Source organism: Nematostella vectensis, chromosome 11, assembly GCF_932526225.1.
Source record: "Nematostella vectensis chromosome 11, jaNemVect1.1, whole genome shotgun sequence".
NCBI lineage: Eukaryota > Metazoa > Cnidaria > Anthozoa > Actiniaria > Edwardsiidae > Nematostella > Nematostella vectensis.
Window position 1 is genome coordinate 12,221,840 of NC_064044.1, and position 16,572 is coordinate 12,238,411.

Sequence of the window (16,572 nt, forward strand, 5' to 3'; positions counted from 1 at the left end):
ACAGCTGTCTCTGACGCTTGATATCTAAACATGGCAACCAAAGCCATTCATCTTAGCAATCAACTTGTCAAAGAGGACGTTTGCTTATCGACAGAGCAAGCAACATCTACAATTTCTAACAACCGACAACGGAAATTCTACCCAAAACTAAAGTAGAATTATCCAAAGATAAGTCCTTATAAGTTTTAAAATTTATTTTCTTAATTAGTTTGCTTGGTGAGGGTTTTTTTAATTTGTAACAATCGCCAAGGGTGATAAACACAGAATAGCTTATGCAAACTTTATAACATAATTGAAAATCAGAGTTTTCGTTTGGATTTCTTTTTGCTCTAAACTTTTCTCGTTTGTTTGTTTACTCCGTAGATGCTTGGGTTTTGTAAAGTAACAAAGAAATATTCTAGCAAAAATTGGAAAAACTGAAATATTGGGATGCTTGGGTTTTGTAACGAAACAAAGAAATATTCTAGCAAAATTGACAAAATTGAAATATTGGGATGATTGGGTTTTGGAAAGAAACAAAGAAATATTCTAGCAAAATTGACAAAATTGAAATATTCTAGCAAAATTTTGCACTCGCAAAATGTCATCAGTATCAATCATTTTTTTTATTTAAATTAACTGTTCTAACTCGCTATTGCCCAAATTAACAGATTAAAAAAGATTTAATACACTAGTCTTAAATAATTGAGATAAAGTTTGTAGATTAGAATAGAAATAATCTTATGAACATCACGTCTAAAAATTATTAGTTGAACTTTTTGAGTTGAGCTTGAGGTTTTATTCCCCCAATTTTCCTTTTTTTTAATACATTAAATTAATTTTGTCATACTTTTTCACCTTCAAGAGAACTCGAGGTGGAGGTATTTTAGTTATCTTACCTTTTATTATTTAAAAAGTTGTTTCATTTTGTCATTTTTTAAAAATTTGGCCGTCCATAGAACAAGCTAATTTGCAAAGTTATTTTAAAAGGACACACAAAAAGTCTGTTCGCCTATATATCTTTTTTTTACTCGTTTATATTATATTAGACAGAAAAAGAAAATCTTAAATTATCCCTGTAAAAAAATAGCATTTTCTGGTCGTTAAGATTTCATACTTTAGGTTTTTCCTATTCAGTAAACGTAAAAAGGTAACATAAGTTTATTAACAAGAATACTCTCAAATTTTCCCCAGGAATTGTGTTTTATAATGTGATCAATTCCTACCACTAAAAAAAATATCATGTTAGACTAGAAATTCAAGTAAATTTTCAACTAGTAGGAGTCACCAAATTTTAATTGAATTCTTTTAAAAAATTCATTAGCATAAAAGTCTTTTATATGTCTGTCTATTGCGGGTTAGACTCAAACATATTTAAAATTTAATTAATTTCCCTTTCTATTTCAAGAATACTTGAGGCAGTTTTATGGGTGTACTGAATATATCTTCCTCGGCCTATGGCTTTCACAAATATAAGGTACATATTTTTTGTCTTTAAATTATCATTGAAGAATCAATTAATGATTAAATACATACATAAAGTTATACCTCGTTCCATCTATTCAAAGCTTATTTAAGTATATATATTTCTTAAGTCTACTTAATATTTTATCATTTTACAAAATTATTTGTATCATTTCTATCAGCCATCATGAAGGTATCAAAGTTTTTGTTTGTGTTTTTAGTCCTAGATGATTTTGATATTTGTCGAAACGTCGACATTAGTCGTAAAAGAAATATTTGTCTCTATTTTTCTATACTCACAGAACTTTTCGCTATTTGAATTTTTCGATATAATACATTAACCATATCTGCTCGCTAATATACGCCTGATATGTTTATACATGTTTGTTGAAGTTAAAAATAATATCAAGAAAAATTCCTTAAAGTCGAAACAACTCTAAGCTTAGGTTGAAATTGTTTTCACCAGAATAATAACATTTCAAAACCGTCTTAATCGATCACTCAACATTTGAATCATTATAAGCACAACACATATTGTTATATATTTGTGAGAATATATAAAATTGTTTAATAATTTATTATTTGAAGAAAGACATACATACATATACAATGAGATTGATAGGTTCTTGTGAGGAAGAGCCAAGAGCGGCGTAAATTTTGACGACTTGATAAAATTCCTGATTAATCGATTCGTCCACTGGCTCTATTTTAAGTTCTTATCAAAGTTTAGCCCTCGCGCTTAGAATCTTGCTGCTTAATTAGATCATATAAATAGATAGCGCACATGATTTTAAATTCTTATGGTTCACCAAAACGGGTAGTCGACTTCTGCCAAATTGCTGTCGTTAATACGACTTCTTCAAGTCAGACGTTATGGTAGGTTCTATTTCCAACTATATTTCCAGGGCTTACAGAAACGAGCTCAAACGAGCCCTACAAAACGTTGAACGTTTTGGACCCGTCAGGCTTACTCGTCATGTTAAAACCGCTGCTTGGTAAGACGAGTCTAAAACGGTTGCGAAGGAAAATAGACACAACTATTTGAGAATGCTAGAAACAAACAGAAAAAAATCTTTTTACTAGCAGGGTTTTTTTGCATTTTGAGTCGAAACTACAGTAATTAAGTGTCACTTAATTTGACAGAAGTCACTTCTTTAAAGTATACCTACCACTTTTCAACTTACAATGTGATTGGTATGACTAGAAAGACTACAGACAAGTAGAAACAACTATGTGGTCTTGGGTCTAGGGAAATGCAGGGGCGTAGCCAGGGGGTTGGCCTAGGGCCCCCCCCCCTTTTAGCAGCCAAAAATACAGTAAATGTATGAGAAATTATCTAAAATACAGGAGGGCCCTTTTGGGCCCCCTCGTGTTAAAAACCCTGGCTACGCCCCTGAAATGAATCAATACATGGTTGAAATGGTCTGTATTTCTCTAAAAACCAAGTAGTTCCGCTGACGCTTTGAGTATTAGCCACCTTAGTGATTGTCATCGTGTAGCTCTTCCTGTGTAATCAGGGAATATAAGTATTATATGATAAGATCAAGCGTTTCACTCGTTGTAGAATATCGATGAACATGTCGGAAACTGTTTGCTTCCCAGGCTCTAGCAGTTTGGAATCCAGGATTTCCCTTTCCTTTTCTTTCCTTTCCGAAAAAGTAAACCTAATCCCCCCCCCCCCCCCCCCCCCCGGTGTGTTTTCTGATAAAATTCTGACCACCTCCGAATTGTTTTTTAATGCATTTCGGGATTTTTTTTTCGATTTTTTGTACAAAAAAGGTTGACATATAGATTTTTGATATACCAGAGTGATATAGAAAGCCTTTTTTTTATCAATTTGTTTATGCTTTAAAGTTTTGTCTACAAAAAGCACGTCTATTGCGGACCGGAAGTGAATTTCTGCCGTTTTAAGAGGGGGGGGAACACACCCCCTGCAACCCCCCCTGGGTACACGGGCCTGGAATGATACACTCTTACGGTTTTGTCATCGGGTGCCATTAGATATCGACCAGCGGGGCCAACATACTATACGACTATATACAACAATGATTTTCAAAAGACAGTATATATGGCAACACATAAATATGAAAAATATGTCTTCCGCCCTTTTGTTATATTTGTTCCAGAACTCATTCATTTTCGTCGGCTGATTTTTTATCATATACTATATATTTGCTACACGTAAATAAAGTATCTTAATGTTTAAAAAAAAAAATTTAGATTGTTATTTAGAATGTTTTGCAAATAATTTGCCTTCTATCATTATGATATCAAATGTTTCACTTTGCGTGCTACTGGAGAAACGCTCCGTATTAATTTTCCCTAGGGAAACTTTCAAGATACAGACAAATTTGTGCGTAGTGACTAAGTGTTTTATCTAAGTGGCTTGTTTATTAAGCTAAATGTGTTCTCCTACTTCACTCGTGACAATTGCTGAGAAATGGTCAGAATTTTACGTCTGATTTCGATTGGTTGCTTAAGTGATCGGGTGCGGGATACAACGCATTTTGAAAACTTTGAAAAGACAAGTACTTCAGACTCTGATGAAAAGTATTATCAGTAATCTCTTCTCAAGGGGAACTTCGTTATATTTTTGTAAATTGGATTCCTTCCCTTTAGCTCATTTGTGAATCCTTTGTAAAAACTATTTCTTTTTGAGTAAAAAATTATCTTGCATTTTAATTTTTAGAATATAGTGGTATTCGCAGGATTAAAATGTAGAAAGAATTAACATATTACTCTTTTTTCATTAAAAGTTTAAATTTTCGACACTTTAGTTTTAAAATTCAATTACTGGCAATTACTGACAATAAATTTAATCTGTATAAGTACAACATTAATGCTATTTAATCGTTTTTCCCTCTATGCAGATAAATTAGAGAAGGTAATAAAATCGCACTGAAGGAAGCATTTCGCAACTTGAAATCCGATTCGTGTTCAGCTTTTCTATTGTGTTCAACCGCTGCTCCCTGTCTGGGATGTTTTCATTTTGATTTGTGTGGTTAATATTGTTGTTCCAATGGGAATAACTAGCGCTAAAGCCATTCCCTTTACTTGAGGTCTAAAGGTATTGGACCTTTTCAAGTAATCAATATTATTTCCTACATTCGAATGAATGCATAAGCTTTTTGATTTGTTTACATTACACAAAAGCAATTAGAAATATTAAATCCCAGTCGTGGGAGTTTTAACTCGCATAAAATCTCTTGTGTTCGTTGGCAGTGAATCGTTTTTTAATCCCTTTTCGTTTTTAGAGGATGTTAAATTAGATGGTTTATGCTTTTGAATCCGTCGAGATCGCTGTTGCTAAAACAAGGTAAGATTTCATTATTTATATTTCATCACAAATAAATGACCTTCTACTATGAGAATATAATACTGTAAAGCCGATAATACTTTGACATGGAATTCTCGATGTTTTAACTGGAAGGGGAAAATTTGATTATATCTTCTCTTGTTAGAATAAGCGAATCTAATATTGATTTTTCACTGGTTATATGTTTGTCTTTGTCTGACATAAAACCTTTCTTACTAAAAGCCTCGATCAAACGTTGATAAAATCTTTGGTTTTTTCTTAGAACCAAAATTCTGTTTTACGAGAGAATTGACAACATTTATTATATGATTCTATGTACCGAAACGTCATATTAGCAACTGCCGTCCAGCCGTGCATTGTATTAAATTATGGTTTTACTTCAAATTCCAGCCTTCTGCATTCGTAAGCGACCATTTATTTTATCAATTAAGCTTATAGAGATAGCAGATATTAAAAAGCGGCACCTTTGTTAAGCTACCATCCTCTATTCTCCGGCCACACTACAAATAAAAGACACAAGGTATTTGCTTTTCACTCCCCACCCCCTACCCTACCCCGGGTCGGCTGTTGGGAGTGGAAGGGGGGTGGGGTGTGGTGAGGTGAGGTGAGGAGGTGCTTTGTAGCGGGGTGTGTGACTGAGCACATCCCCCCCTCCCCCCCCCCCCCCCCCCCTCCCCGACACAATTCTGGGTACGCGTCTCGGTAACCCTCTACATATCTTTATTGGTGCAGCGAATCTCCATGTTTAGTGGACTCTTGTCTCGGTTACAAGGACCGCTTATATAATAAAAATCCAAATTCCTCAAGTCAAATAGAATACTATAGGCAATATACATTTCTTGCCAAGTGTCGCATACTATCAACCGAGTGTACGGAGATGTTAAGAAATTATTTTTCACTGCACAACTTTTTGCAGGGATTCATCATATCAAGAAAATTTATCCAAAAATTGTCGTTTTTGCCAAACGCCGTCACTTCCATATAAGAAAACTAATATATTCCTTATTTGGAAAAACTGCATGATTCTTGTCATTTTTAAGGTGGCCGTATCGCAGGTGCTTCGTAAACTTTATGACTTGTAATCAGAAAAGAAAAACAGTGAATGTGACCATCTTTAGTCAATGGGGAAGGTCTCTCAAAAGAAACTAAGATTCCTCGTTACCAGATCCCCAAAACGGCAACGGGGGTTCCCCCTAACACACACACTCGACTGGAAGGTCCGCTCTAATGAAGAAAAATTATCTACCACTGCGAGCTAAAACGAGCTACCTAAGAGAAAATGGTCCGCTAAATTGATTAACGAATCCCTCCGCTAAAATCCTTGAAGAGTTAAATAAAATTATAAATTTTATAAAACACAGAAATAGAAATGGGCCAATTTATAGATAGAAATCCACATAGCCATAGAAATAAGAATTCGTATATTATGCAGATAAGGGATTGGTTGAAAAAAAATTAATTATAGGAATAAAAGGCAAGGTTTAATAAAGTAGGACAGAAAACGGAATAGGTATTAAAGTATGTCATAAATAACAGGGGTTCCTCTATTAAGAGGACACCATCGTTTGCTAAGTGGCCGTCTGATAAAGATTGGCCGCTTTAGAATAATGAACCACTTAAAGGACCTTTTTAACCTGTATATACTGATCAATCTAGTAGGAGTTTAGGAATGAGCGGATATTTAGAGACAAACACTATAATGATGGCGCACATTTAATGACCTTTTTAAACCGCACTTATCTTGTTTAAGAATAATTGGACTGAAAGTGAAATTGAGCGCAACTCACGGACGCTTTCCTGTGTGTTCACTTTTAGTTTATTCCTTGTACACATATTATGTATTTTGATTATTTTTGGAGTAACGGCTGTAAAAACATATACTTTCTTAGCCATTAGAACTCTAGCGCTAATTCGTTGTTTTTTATTTTACAAAGTACAATCTTGCATACAGAAGTGGATATTCTAATTAATTTTACCGCCTCTGGTTAATTGACAAAATCTTCCCGGGTCAGTAGAAATTTCATCAAGTAATTGATTATTTTCCTAAAGACCGCTAATTGTTCATGTGCATTTTGTTTTATTCTTCCGTTTTACTTGACGTCCGCTTCAAAATGACCAATATGTGAATTTTTTTTGACGGTCACTTAAAGTCGGGAGAATGAAATAAAAATAAAAGTAGTTCAGGGAAAAAAGGCCACTTTTTGGATATACAGGAATTCATAAGGGAAGAAAATTAAGATAATAGGCCATTTTGTACACGAGGAAATAGAATAAGCGGTTTTGTTTATTTATTGTATTTGCTTCTTCTGTTTTATAACGTGTAACATTTTTTTTTCTTGTTTTCAGCGATATTTGCACTTGTAATAGAACATCAATATAATATATGTTACATATGATGGTCAGCCCCTTCTTGAATGAAAACCTTTGGGATTAGAGGTATAGTATTATCATTCATAACTGTTTCCGAAAAAAGTAATTTAAATTGATAAAAAATAAGTGTGTTCATTTACAAACATAATCTGATTTTTAAACACAGTAACCAAGGTGATCTGGGAACAAAAAAGACAACGAAAACGAAGAAGAAATAGCACTTATATTTTTTAAAAACCTGACATCAACGCCTACCCTTATATGGGAAATTGGAATTGGAGATTGGGGAAATAAATGAATTTGCGTGATTCACGAGGTTATTAAATTTTTCTCAACGGGTTTTATACATAGACGGTCCATGGATAGTTAACTAGTCCATACTACAAGTTACCCATCGAATAGAGTACTGATGAAATCTACGTACCCATTCAACAGCCAATTATTGTTAAGAATGATGTAAAGCCAGCTGTGTTTTACTGAAGTCACGTGAATATTATTGTGTTTGAACTAAGAATAAGCAAAACGAGCAAGACAAACATGACCCATTGTTTAACGCTTGTTCTTCAGGGCATGGTGATATCGCTAGCGGGAGAGAAAATATAAATGAAAGCAACGGGACGCATCGAAAAACCGCAAGACGCCAGGAAGAAAAGCTTTAAAACCAAGACGAGCAAGTACCGATGGTCAAATGGCAAAGTTGAGAATTACTAGATGGGCTTGTTGGATTTTAGTGATTACGTGTGGTACTTGTTGTGTGTTAACGAAAGGAAGTGTGCACAAACCAAAAAGGATGTCAAATTTGGACGCCGATTTTATAATTGGCGGCCTATTTCCAGTCCATGTACAAGAAAAAAACAATGTACGTTGCGATGAAAAACTCTCTGCATGGTTTTATTACATGGAGACAGCGATGGGTAATAAGGTTTGCTACAAAATGAATGTGTTTGGCTTGATGTGGGTTGAGGCCACATTGTTTGCAATTGCAGAGATTAACAATCGAAAGGACATTCTTCCGAATATAACACTTGGTTTCGATATCAGAGATTCAGCTAACGATGTCCACAATGCCTTAAACGCTTCACTAGACTTCGTATTACCTCTCAGCGACCCGACAACTAATAAAAACACCTCAAAAAGCTCGCATGGAGATACGTGTATTTGCCTGAGTAAGAACTCGGGAATGACTCATCGAGTAAGCGCAGTTATTGGCGGAGCTGGATCTACAATTTCCAAAGCTGTGAACAACGTTCTTAGTATGAACAACATACCGCAAATTAGTTACTCTTCAACGAGTCCAGCTCTCAGCGACAAGACTTTCTTCCCTTCATTTCTTCGGACAATTCCCCCTGATTACATCCAAGCGGAGGTAATGGCGGACCTGGTAGCTTACTACGGATGGAGTTATGTGTCAGTTGTTGCCACAGATGAAGATTACGGCCGGTTGGGGATCGAAGCGTTTAAACAAGAAGTGAAATCTCGAAATGTTTGTATCTCAGTGGATGAGCTTTTTCACCCAAATAATAATCTCCCAGAAACAAAAGCTTCCATAAAAAGTATCGTAACGAAATTAAAAAATGACAAAAAAGCAACGGTCGTTGTTCTATTTTGCGAGTCGCCGAACGCGCTTGCCGTGCTGGAAGAGGCGGAACAGCAAGGACTTCATGGAAAAACCTGGATCGGTGCAGAAGCATGGGGAGACAAGTCGACTGTATTGGATTTCAAAAACAGCACTGTAGGAGGAATGCTTGGGGTTCTTCCCTGGAAAGGAAGAATTGAAACCTTTGAAGAGCACATGGCAAAGCTTACCCCACTGAATTCAAATCATAATCCGTGGTTTCGAGAGTTTTGGGAAGGAAATTTCGGGTGTGTTTTTGATGACCTCTCATCTCCAACTCACATTTCAAAGTCTGAAAATTTCTCACGTAGGGGCGTTGTTTTTTCTAAAGGTGAAAAAGTTAAGTGTAGTAATTACGAAGGTACCCCGTCTGGGGAAGCCATTCAACTGAACAAGGCGCCGAATGTGATGGACAGTGTGTATGCGATTGGCTGGGCGTTGCACAGCATGCTGAATTGTACCCCTGGTGGTCCATCTAAACCAGGAACCTGCTCTAAAAGGGACCACACGTTCACGCCAAGCGACCTCCTGGAAGAGATTAAGAAAACGAGTTTCACTGGGAAGCTTGGGTACCCTGTGCAATTTGACAAGCATGGGGACACGAAAGGTAAAAAAAAGGTGGAAGGAGACTGAAAGGTGAAAGAGGAAAGGAGAAAGGGGAGAAGAGAAGGGAGGGGGGAGCAGGAAGCGGAAGAGGGAGGGAAGCAAGAAGGGGGTAGGAAGGGGGTGAGGGGAGAAGGGAATGGGGGAGGGAGGGAGGTAGAAAGGGGAGGAGGGAGGGAAGGAGGTAGGGGAAGAGGAAGGGGAAGAGGGAGGGGAGAAGGGAGGGAAGGAGGAAGAGGAGAAGGGAGGGAGGGAGAAAAGGAGGAAGGGGAGGAGGAAGGGGAAGAGGGAGGGGAGAAGGGAGGGAAGGAGGAAGGGGAGGAAGGAGGGAAGGATAGAAAGAAGATTTCTTAAACTTTTGGCTAGTAAATAAACGCTACCTGGCCCTACAGATATCACTTTATTATTTCGTTTTGGCCTTCCTGCTTTTAAGCAAGCCCCGCTCCAGTGTAAAACAAGGCGTATAACCTTGATGTGTTTTAATAAGATAAAACAACCCACCCAGCAATTAGCCGCAGCCCTTGCCATCCCATCCCAAGCAAACACACCCTTAGCTACCCCATCCCAAGTGCTTACATCCATGGATATCACGTCCTTAGTTACTTGCTTAGAGCTGTTATGGAGTAAGTACGCAGCTGCTTTGTCTCCTATTATCTTTGCTCTACAAAGGAGTTCTTTCGTCTCTATTCTTCTCGTTCTTCGTGTCGAGCTGCGGATATTGTTTATTTGCCCAATCAAATTGCAGCTTGTAAGAGCTGCGTACTGACCCGTTATGGAGTAAGTACGCAGCTGCTTTGTCTCCTAATATCTTTGCTCTTGAAAGGAGTTCTTTTGTCTCTATTCTTCTCGTTCTTTGTGTCGGGGTGCGGATAGTGTTCATTTGCCCAATCAAATTGCAGCTTGTAAGAGCTGCGTACTAACCCGTTCTGTTATGTTATACAGAAACGTTGTTCTATGTTTAATTTAGAGCCAGTGAAAACAATAGCAGGAATTAGGAATGGAATATTGAACAAATCAGAAACGTTAACAACATATCATGTCTTAAAAGACAATATGACTATGGCATACAAGTAGGGGTACTTTTATTTCGCTGCTCAAACTTAGTGCGGTACTCTTTGGACAAAACAAACTCATCTGAATGCACAGAACGCCAATTAACGATGTGAAACAGCTGAATGAATAGGAAATGAAACATTTCGCTGTCATACTTAAACTAATTGTGAAGCAGCTCGTAAAACCTTGGCCTAACCTTTATTAACAAATTTAAATTGCATAATTTAAAGAGCCTTCCGAACCATTGCTAATTGTAAACCATTGGAAAGGGAGATCAGCTGAGTTCAATTCCTATTGTTCGACAGCTGAAGTGACCTCATTTAAGAGTATGACTTTTTTTTTTTTACTAAAAAAAGAGAATCAGTCAAACACAAGCGCAACACAAGAGAGAATCAGTCAAACACAAGCATAACACAAGTGAGAATCAGTCAAACACAAGCGCAACACAAGTGAGAATCAGTCAAACACAAGCGCAACACAAGTGAGAATCAGTCAAACACAAGCACAACACAAGCACAAAATTCAAGACTACGTTTTATACCTCTATCAAAATTTGCAAAAAAAATTATGAATATAATCTTGATGAAAGATGGTGAAGATGTTTATTACCTGCAGTCTATTATTAGACTGTAAGTATTCAATTTTAGCAGAACTCTATGTCGAACGCAGTTACCCTACCTCCCTTACCCTCTACAATCCCTCCAAACACCCACTCCACCACTTCCGCCAATACTTTTGAGACCACTCTCTGGCGCCTTTGCTCTTAGTGTTATTTTTTTCTGTGTCTAAAGATGGTACGGCCTCGATATTATCATTCTAATTTATTTTATTTTACCCAAGGTAACTATCTGATAAAGAGCCTACAACCAGACCACACCTCTCCCCACGGGCACAGTTTTGTCACTATTGGTTACTGGAGCTGGACGACCCGTCAACTGCAACTCTCAAAAAATAACATCACGTGGAACAATGGCAGCCGGCACACCCCTTTTTCGCGATGCAGCGCGCCGTGTGCCAAGGGGGAGTACCCTGTCCAAGGGAGTGTACCTTGCTGTTGGACCTGTGTGAAGTGTCCAAGGGGGTCCATCAAGAATAGTACCGGTACTGGTGGGTGTGTCCCTTGTGATAAAGGGTACACTTCCGATGCTGGCAATTCAGAGTGCTTGAAACTCCCGGAGATCTATCTTCAGTTGGAGGGTACTATGAGCGTTGTCGTCCTTACCTGTTCTTCCGTTGGGATCATACTCACGGCTGTTGTATTCGTGGTTTTTATTCGTTACGGAGGTACCGCAGTCGTGAAGGCGTCCGCGCGCGAGTTCAGCTTCTTGATGCTTCTAATGATCGTTTTCATGTTCCTGTTAACTATCCTTTACATTGGTAGGCCTACCAAGACGATGTGTAAAGCCAGGCCGTTTTGTTTTGCGTTTATAATGACTTTTTGGACATCTCTAATGCTAACAAAGACTAACAGACTATTGTTAATATTCAAAAACAAAAAGGTCGCAGTTGGGGAAGTTGCGCTCGGAATTCGATGCCAGTTAATCCTGGCGCTATTCCTAACACTTATCTCCATGGCAACAACCTTAGCCTGGGTGATGTCATTTCCGCCGAATGTGACGCTACACTATTTTGATACCCACGTGACTGTGGATTGCGGTGGGGAGTCGCACACGCTGCTTATATTGCTATTGGGATATACCGCTGTCCTAGCCGCGATCACCACGTTTTTATCTTACAAAGCGCGCCACCTTCCGGAGAACTTCAACGAGTCTCGGTACATAGGGTTCTCCATGTTCACCTTCTGTGTCATCTGGTGCTGTTTTATTCCGTTATTTCTGACCACGGATCCGGCCATTAAGTATACATGTCTGTGTCTTGCCCTTTGCGTGACAGGGCTGGTCACGCTCGTCTGCATGTTTAGCAACAGGCTAAGGATTATTCTCTTCCACCCGGAAAGGAATCGGACAGAGATCGTGCGCGCGAAAATGCTTAATTACACTATGCGCCCGCGGAGTGGCACAGCGGCAAGCACCCAGCAGCACCTGCGCAGAACCTCTGTTGTCACAGTGGGAACATTCACGCTGTCGTCTCCCATTCAATAGGTTTGCGCCTTGTCACGCGATAAGTATTTTTGTGACGTCATTTCAAGACAAGGCATCGTCCTTACGTCGCCCATGCCGTGATGCTTTAAAAAGCATTTCTTTCTCTTTAAGAGCAAACATTATGAGAAAAAAAAGTAACAACGAATTTAGAAAATGCAAGATTTTATTATGACTTTATAATTGCCCAGAGAAATATTATCACTGGACCTACAATTACCTACAAACATTGCACTAAAGATATCGTTTAATTTTGCCTGAATATTTTATAATATGAAGCTTAAGTTTGTGAATAGAACCCCGATAACCCGACCAACCTACCAACGCGAAGTCACTTTCCTATATATTTTTACCCTCGATAACTTGAACTGTTCTCGATTTGCAGGGTTCTAGTAATCGTAATTTGGCTGCACATGCTGAAGATATTAAAAATCCATAAAGACCTTCATTTAAAGATGGAAGGAGAATGTTATATCAAAGATAGATTTGCATAGGGTTCGAGTTTTGAAAATCTATTTTTTATATATGTTGTTGCACTAGCCTTCATCTATTAGTTTAATTAGCGGTGCTGGTTCGCTCGCCACGCCTATTGCGTCATCTTTTTGCGACTTAGACTTACTTTTTCTTCAAGACAAATAACGGCCAAAAAGTCCCGGACTTATGACAGAGCCTTCAGTAATGTATTAGTTTTTGGTGGGCAAAGGTTAGATATATGGAAGCGCGGTCACTAAGTATATTGCCTTATAAAATCGCACAGGTGCCTTTAGTATGTGATAATGCTATATTCCAACTCCCCGTTTCATAACTTCCTTGGCGGTCAGGCTTTTAACGGCTTAGTGGAAGAAGGCGGCGCCACCGCAGTGGATGTATTTGGAGGATAAAAGCTTGGATAATAAGTATAAGAGGCGCTATACAAATGGAAAATACTAAAAGGAATGGCACATGCCATTCAAACACCAGAAACCCGATACGACGTTTGAGGTCTAGACGCTCCCAAAGCTATGAATAGGTTACCCTCAAAAAGAAATCACGTGTAAAACTCACGCCAAAATATAAAAAGAAAAGACCACGGTCTTGCGCTTAAGAGTAAAGGAAAAATAAACTCTTTCAATAAAATTAAGCCGCTTCTAGCTGATTTGTGAACGCTTTTTGTTGTTAAAGCGGGAACGAGTTTGCCGCCCACAATGTCCCGTGTTTCCATAGTGCAAGTCGCCTTTTTAATATAAACTCTCTCAGATAAAATGCTTAAGAAACTACATTTCGGGAGCCTGGTGTAGCCGCTTATTCGCCATTTCGGGGGTCTTTGCATATGCTTTCTCACGTCGTCTTTAGGACACAACGCTGGCAAAAATCTATAATGTGGATCTAAAACGCCCTATTAATAACATGGCGCCGTCTTAAAGCGGATCAGAGCGGAAGAGGCGTGGGATTATTAAGAGGGATGACGTATCAAACGAAGGCATTCTAGCGTGGGATCACGTGTAAAATAAATGCATTCAAGTGAGGGATCACGTGTAAAAAGAATGCATTCTAGTTTGTGAGCACGTGTCAAATGAATGTATTCTAGTTTGAGACCACGTGTCAAATGAATGCATTCTAAAGTGTGATCACGTGCCAAATGAATGCATGTGTGTGGGACCACGTCTCTTCAAAGCGCATGTCATAAATGACGTCATCAACATGTAAATGATGGCGGCAAATCATGACGTCATACTGATGACGTCACATGACCACAGTAGGCTTATTATCACCGTTGACGGACACAGAATCCGTCTCCGCGGACTCCTCATCAGTCTCCTTTATTGACGTGGCCATGCACGCATCAGCGTTCCTAAGTATGATAGAGTTAAATCGCGACCTGTTCGTTTGTGGAGCACCGGAGCCCGGGTCCGCGGTGCTTGGATGGTATGGTGGTAAGACCGCTAGAGTATGTCGGCGTTCCCGAGCGCCACCGCTGTAGTACTTTAAGTTCGCAACATCTATAGAGTACTTCCTTGTCTCTGCCATTGCCGCCTTTTTTGTGTTTTTCTCCGGTTCGAGAAAGATCACTTTGATCTTTGGCATAAAGATGAAGAGAAGCACCGCGTACGCACCAAGGAGAATCCCAACGCTGGGAACCGCAGCTCGCAAATTCCCGGCTGTGTTGCCATAGTGACCGACAAAGTAAATGGCCCACGTGATCATATATGAGAGCATGGTAAAGCAGATGTGTTTAGCCTCGGAGTACGTTTCCGGGAGATTGCGTGACTTAAAGGCGAACACCGCACATAAGGCAGCCAATAAGCAATTGTAGCTAAATGACGTAATATCTAGCGGTAGGTCACGTGAGCAGTGTAACAGCATTGCGTTGTCACCCACTTGCACTTGAATGGTTTTTGGCGGGAAATAGATGAGGTAAATACCGCAAAGTACGGCCTGGACGAGGATGAAGGAGCCTGCGACAAAGCTGTACCAGTAGTTACTCAGGAACCTGTTCTTGTCGAACGCGGAGAAGATTTGTATAAGACGTTTGGTTTTGGTGAGTAAGAACGAGCTGACTGAAGTGTACAGTATTGGGATGAGTACAGTTCTGACCTTGCATGTCAAGTCTCCTGGTCGGCCAATGAACAACAAAGGAGTGACGAACCAGACAAGTAACAAGATAAGAGTGAAAAGGCTGAACCCGAGATTTGACGCGCGCACGACAGGGGTGTGATGGAACCGCACGAAAATGACCAGTACCGCTACATCGAGTGCCACGCCCAGTGTACTCGCAACAAGGATGATCACCGCGAAGGTGTCAACCGGCTGTAAGTATGTCAACTCTTCAACAAGACATCGAGTTTGGTCTTTATTTGGGATGGACCCTTCGGGGCACTTTTTACACGAGGCTGAGGTGTAGTTGTCGGAAAAGGTCCCACTAGGGCACTTAAGGCACTCCCAGAGACATGTCAAAGGGCTGACGTAGGTGAAGGTCCCTGGAGGACACTGCTCCGAGAGGCCCGAGTATGGTGCTATTCGCTGAGCCCCTGGCCATTGTATTGCTGCATCGCTGATGTTTAGGTTCCAGTCTTTCCCTGTTAGCTCGAACTTGCCTACGGTAACGTAATTGTATGATGATCCCATTTTTTGCAAGTTAGTTATCAATATCTTTTTCCCTTGAATGTGACCTCCTGACAGTTTCAAGTGCTCCCTTTTATAGTCATATTCCAAATTGATCAGTTTTTGCGTGACGTAGAAAGGTGATACATTGTCAAAACAACTTCCGGTGCAGTCCTTTAACGCATGCGCGATAGAATAAACAGCTCTTTTGATATAATAATGTTTCCCATAGGACAACATGTCGGCATCAATCAATTCCTTGTCTCCATGGAGATTATTTGATTGACAGCTAAGGTTTTCTTTTGCCAGACTTTCAAGCCAACTACAGCAACTAAGTCCTCGTGAAATGCTTAGCACGTGATTCTTAAACGCCTGCAAATCTCCTTGCGGGGGACCAATCCCTAGAGAGCCATCAATGACGTCACCATATTTTGACGTCAGCGAGCCATATATGGTCAAATCCTCGTCCCCAATCCAAACATGCGCTGTGAGGTTTCGTCGCTTCGCCTCGTTGAAGAGGGCACTGGCAGCTATTTTAGAAGTCAATAGTATTGTCACTTTAACCAGAACTTTTTCTTTGATCTTTGCAACTATCCTTTTCGCGTCTTCTGCAGCTTGTGAGACCGAATCCCGGATTGTTTCTTCCGCAAAAATGCAAACATTTTTGCGCTTTAACTGGTGCCTCAGTGACGTAACAACTCCTCGCCCGTACATATCATCTGAGCCCACAATATTGACGCAGGTCCAGCGGAAGCGCTTGGCAATGGAGGCGATGGCGTCAGCCTGTTCTGACGTGTCGAGATCCATGTCAACCAGCGTACTAAAGTATTTAGGATTGCTCAGCAGGCGGGTTACAGGCATGAAGACAAACTGTTAAAAGGACATTTCGTTAGTATTTCACAGCATGAAAGCAACATATCGCGTTTTTTTCCTATAAGGGGGCAAACCGATATTTACTTTTAAACACGAAAAACAAAATGTAAAAACAATCA

At 39.5% G+C, this 16,572-nt stretch overlaps 2 protein-coding genes across 5 annotated transcripts in view; one reads left to right on the forward strand and one right to left on the reverse strand.

Moving 5' to 3' along the window:
• Window positions 1-55: 55 nt before the first annotated feature.
• Window positions 56-12,953, forward strand: LOC5514719 (extracellular calcium-sensing receptor). 2 transcript variants are annotated; one of them, XM_032384353.2, is made up of 5 exons: window positions 56-1,456; window positions 4,698-4,759; window positions 7,106-7,195; window positions 7,697-9,351; window positions 11,241-12,953. In XM_032384353.2, the coding sequence occupies exons 4-5, from the start codon at window positions 7,818-7,820 to the stop codon at window positions 12,500-12,502; spliced, it is 2,796 nt and encodes a 931-aa protein (XP_032240244.2). In that variant the 5' UTR covers window positions 56-1,456; window positions 4,698-4,759; window positions 7,106-7,195; window positions 7,697-7,817; the 3' UTR covers window positions 12,503-12,953. The 2 variants fall into 2 exon arrangements, with proteins under 2 accessions (XP_032240244.2, XP_001634878.3); XM_001634828.3 differs by lacking the exon at window positions 4,698-4,759.
• The window catches only part of LOC5514745 (extracellular calcium-sensing receptor), a 27,091-nt gene continuing 23,166 nt past the window's right edge, over window positions 12,648-16,572 (reverse strand). For all 3 annotated transcript variants that reach the window (XM_048734635.1, XM_048734636.1, XM_048734634.1), the window contains exon 3: window positions 12,648-16,450. In XM_048734635.1, the coding sequence (XP_048590592.1) occupies window positions 14,222-16,450 (2,229 nt within the window). In that variant the 3' untranslated portion in view covers window positions 12,648-14,221. The remainder of the gene's footprint in view (window positions 16,451-16,572) is intronic.

Coding starts and splice junctions, on each gene's coding strand:
- LOC5514719 (XM_032384353.2), top strand. CDS start 7,818: ATGGCAAAGTTGAGAATTACTAGATGGGCTTGTTGGATTTTAGTGATT. Junction 9,352..11,240: donor CAAGCATGGGGACACGAAAG/GTAAAAAAAAGG, acceptor ATTTTACCCAAG/GTAACTATCTGATAAAGAGC.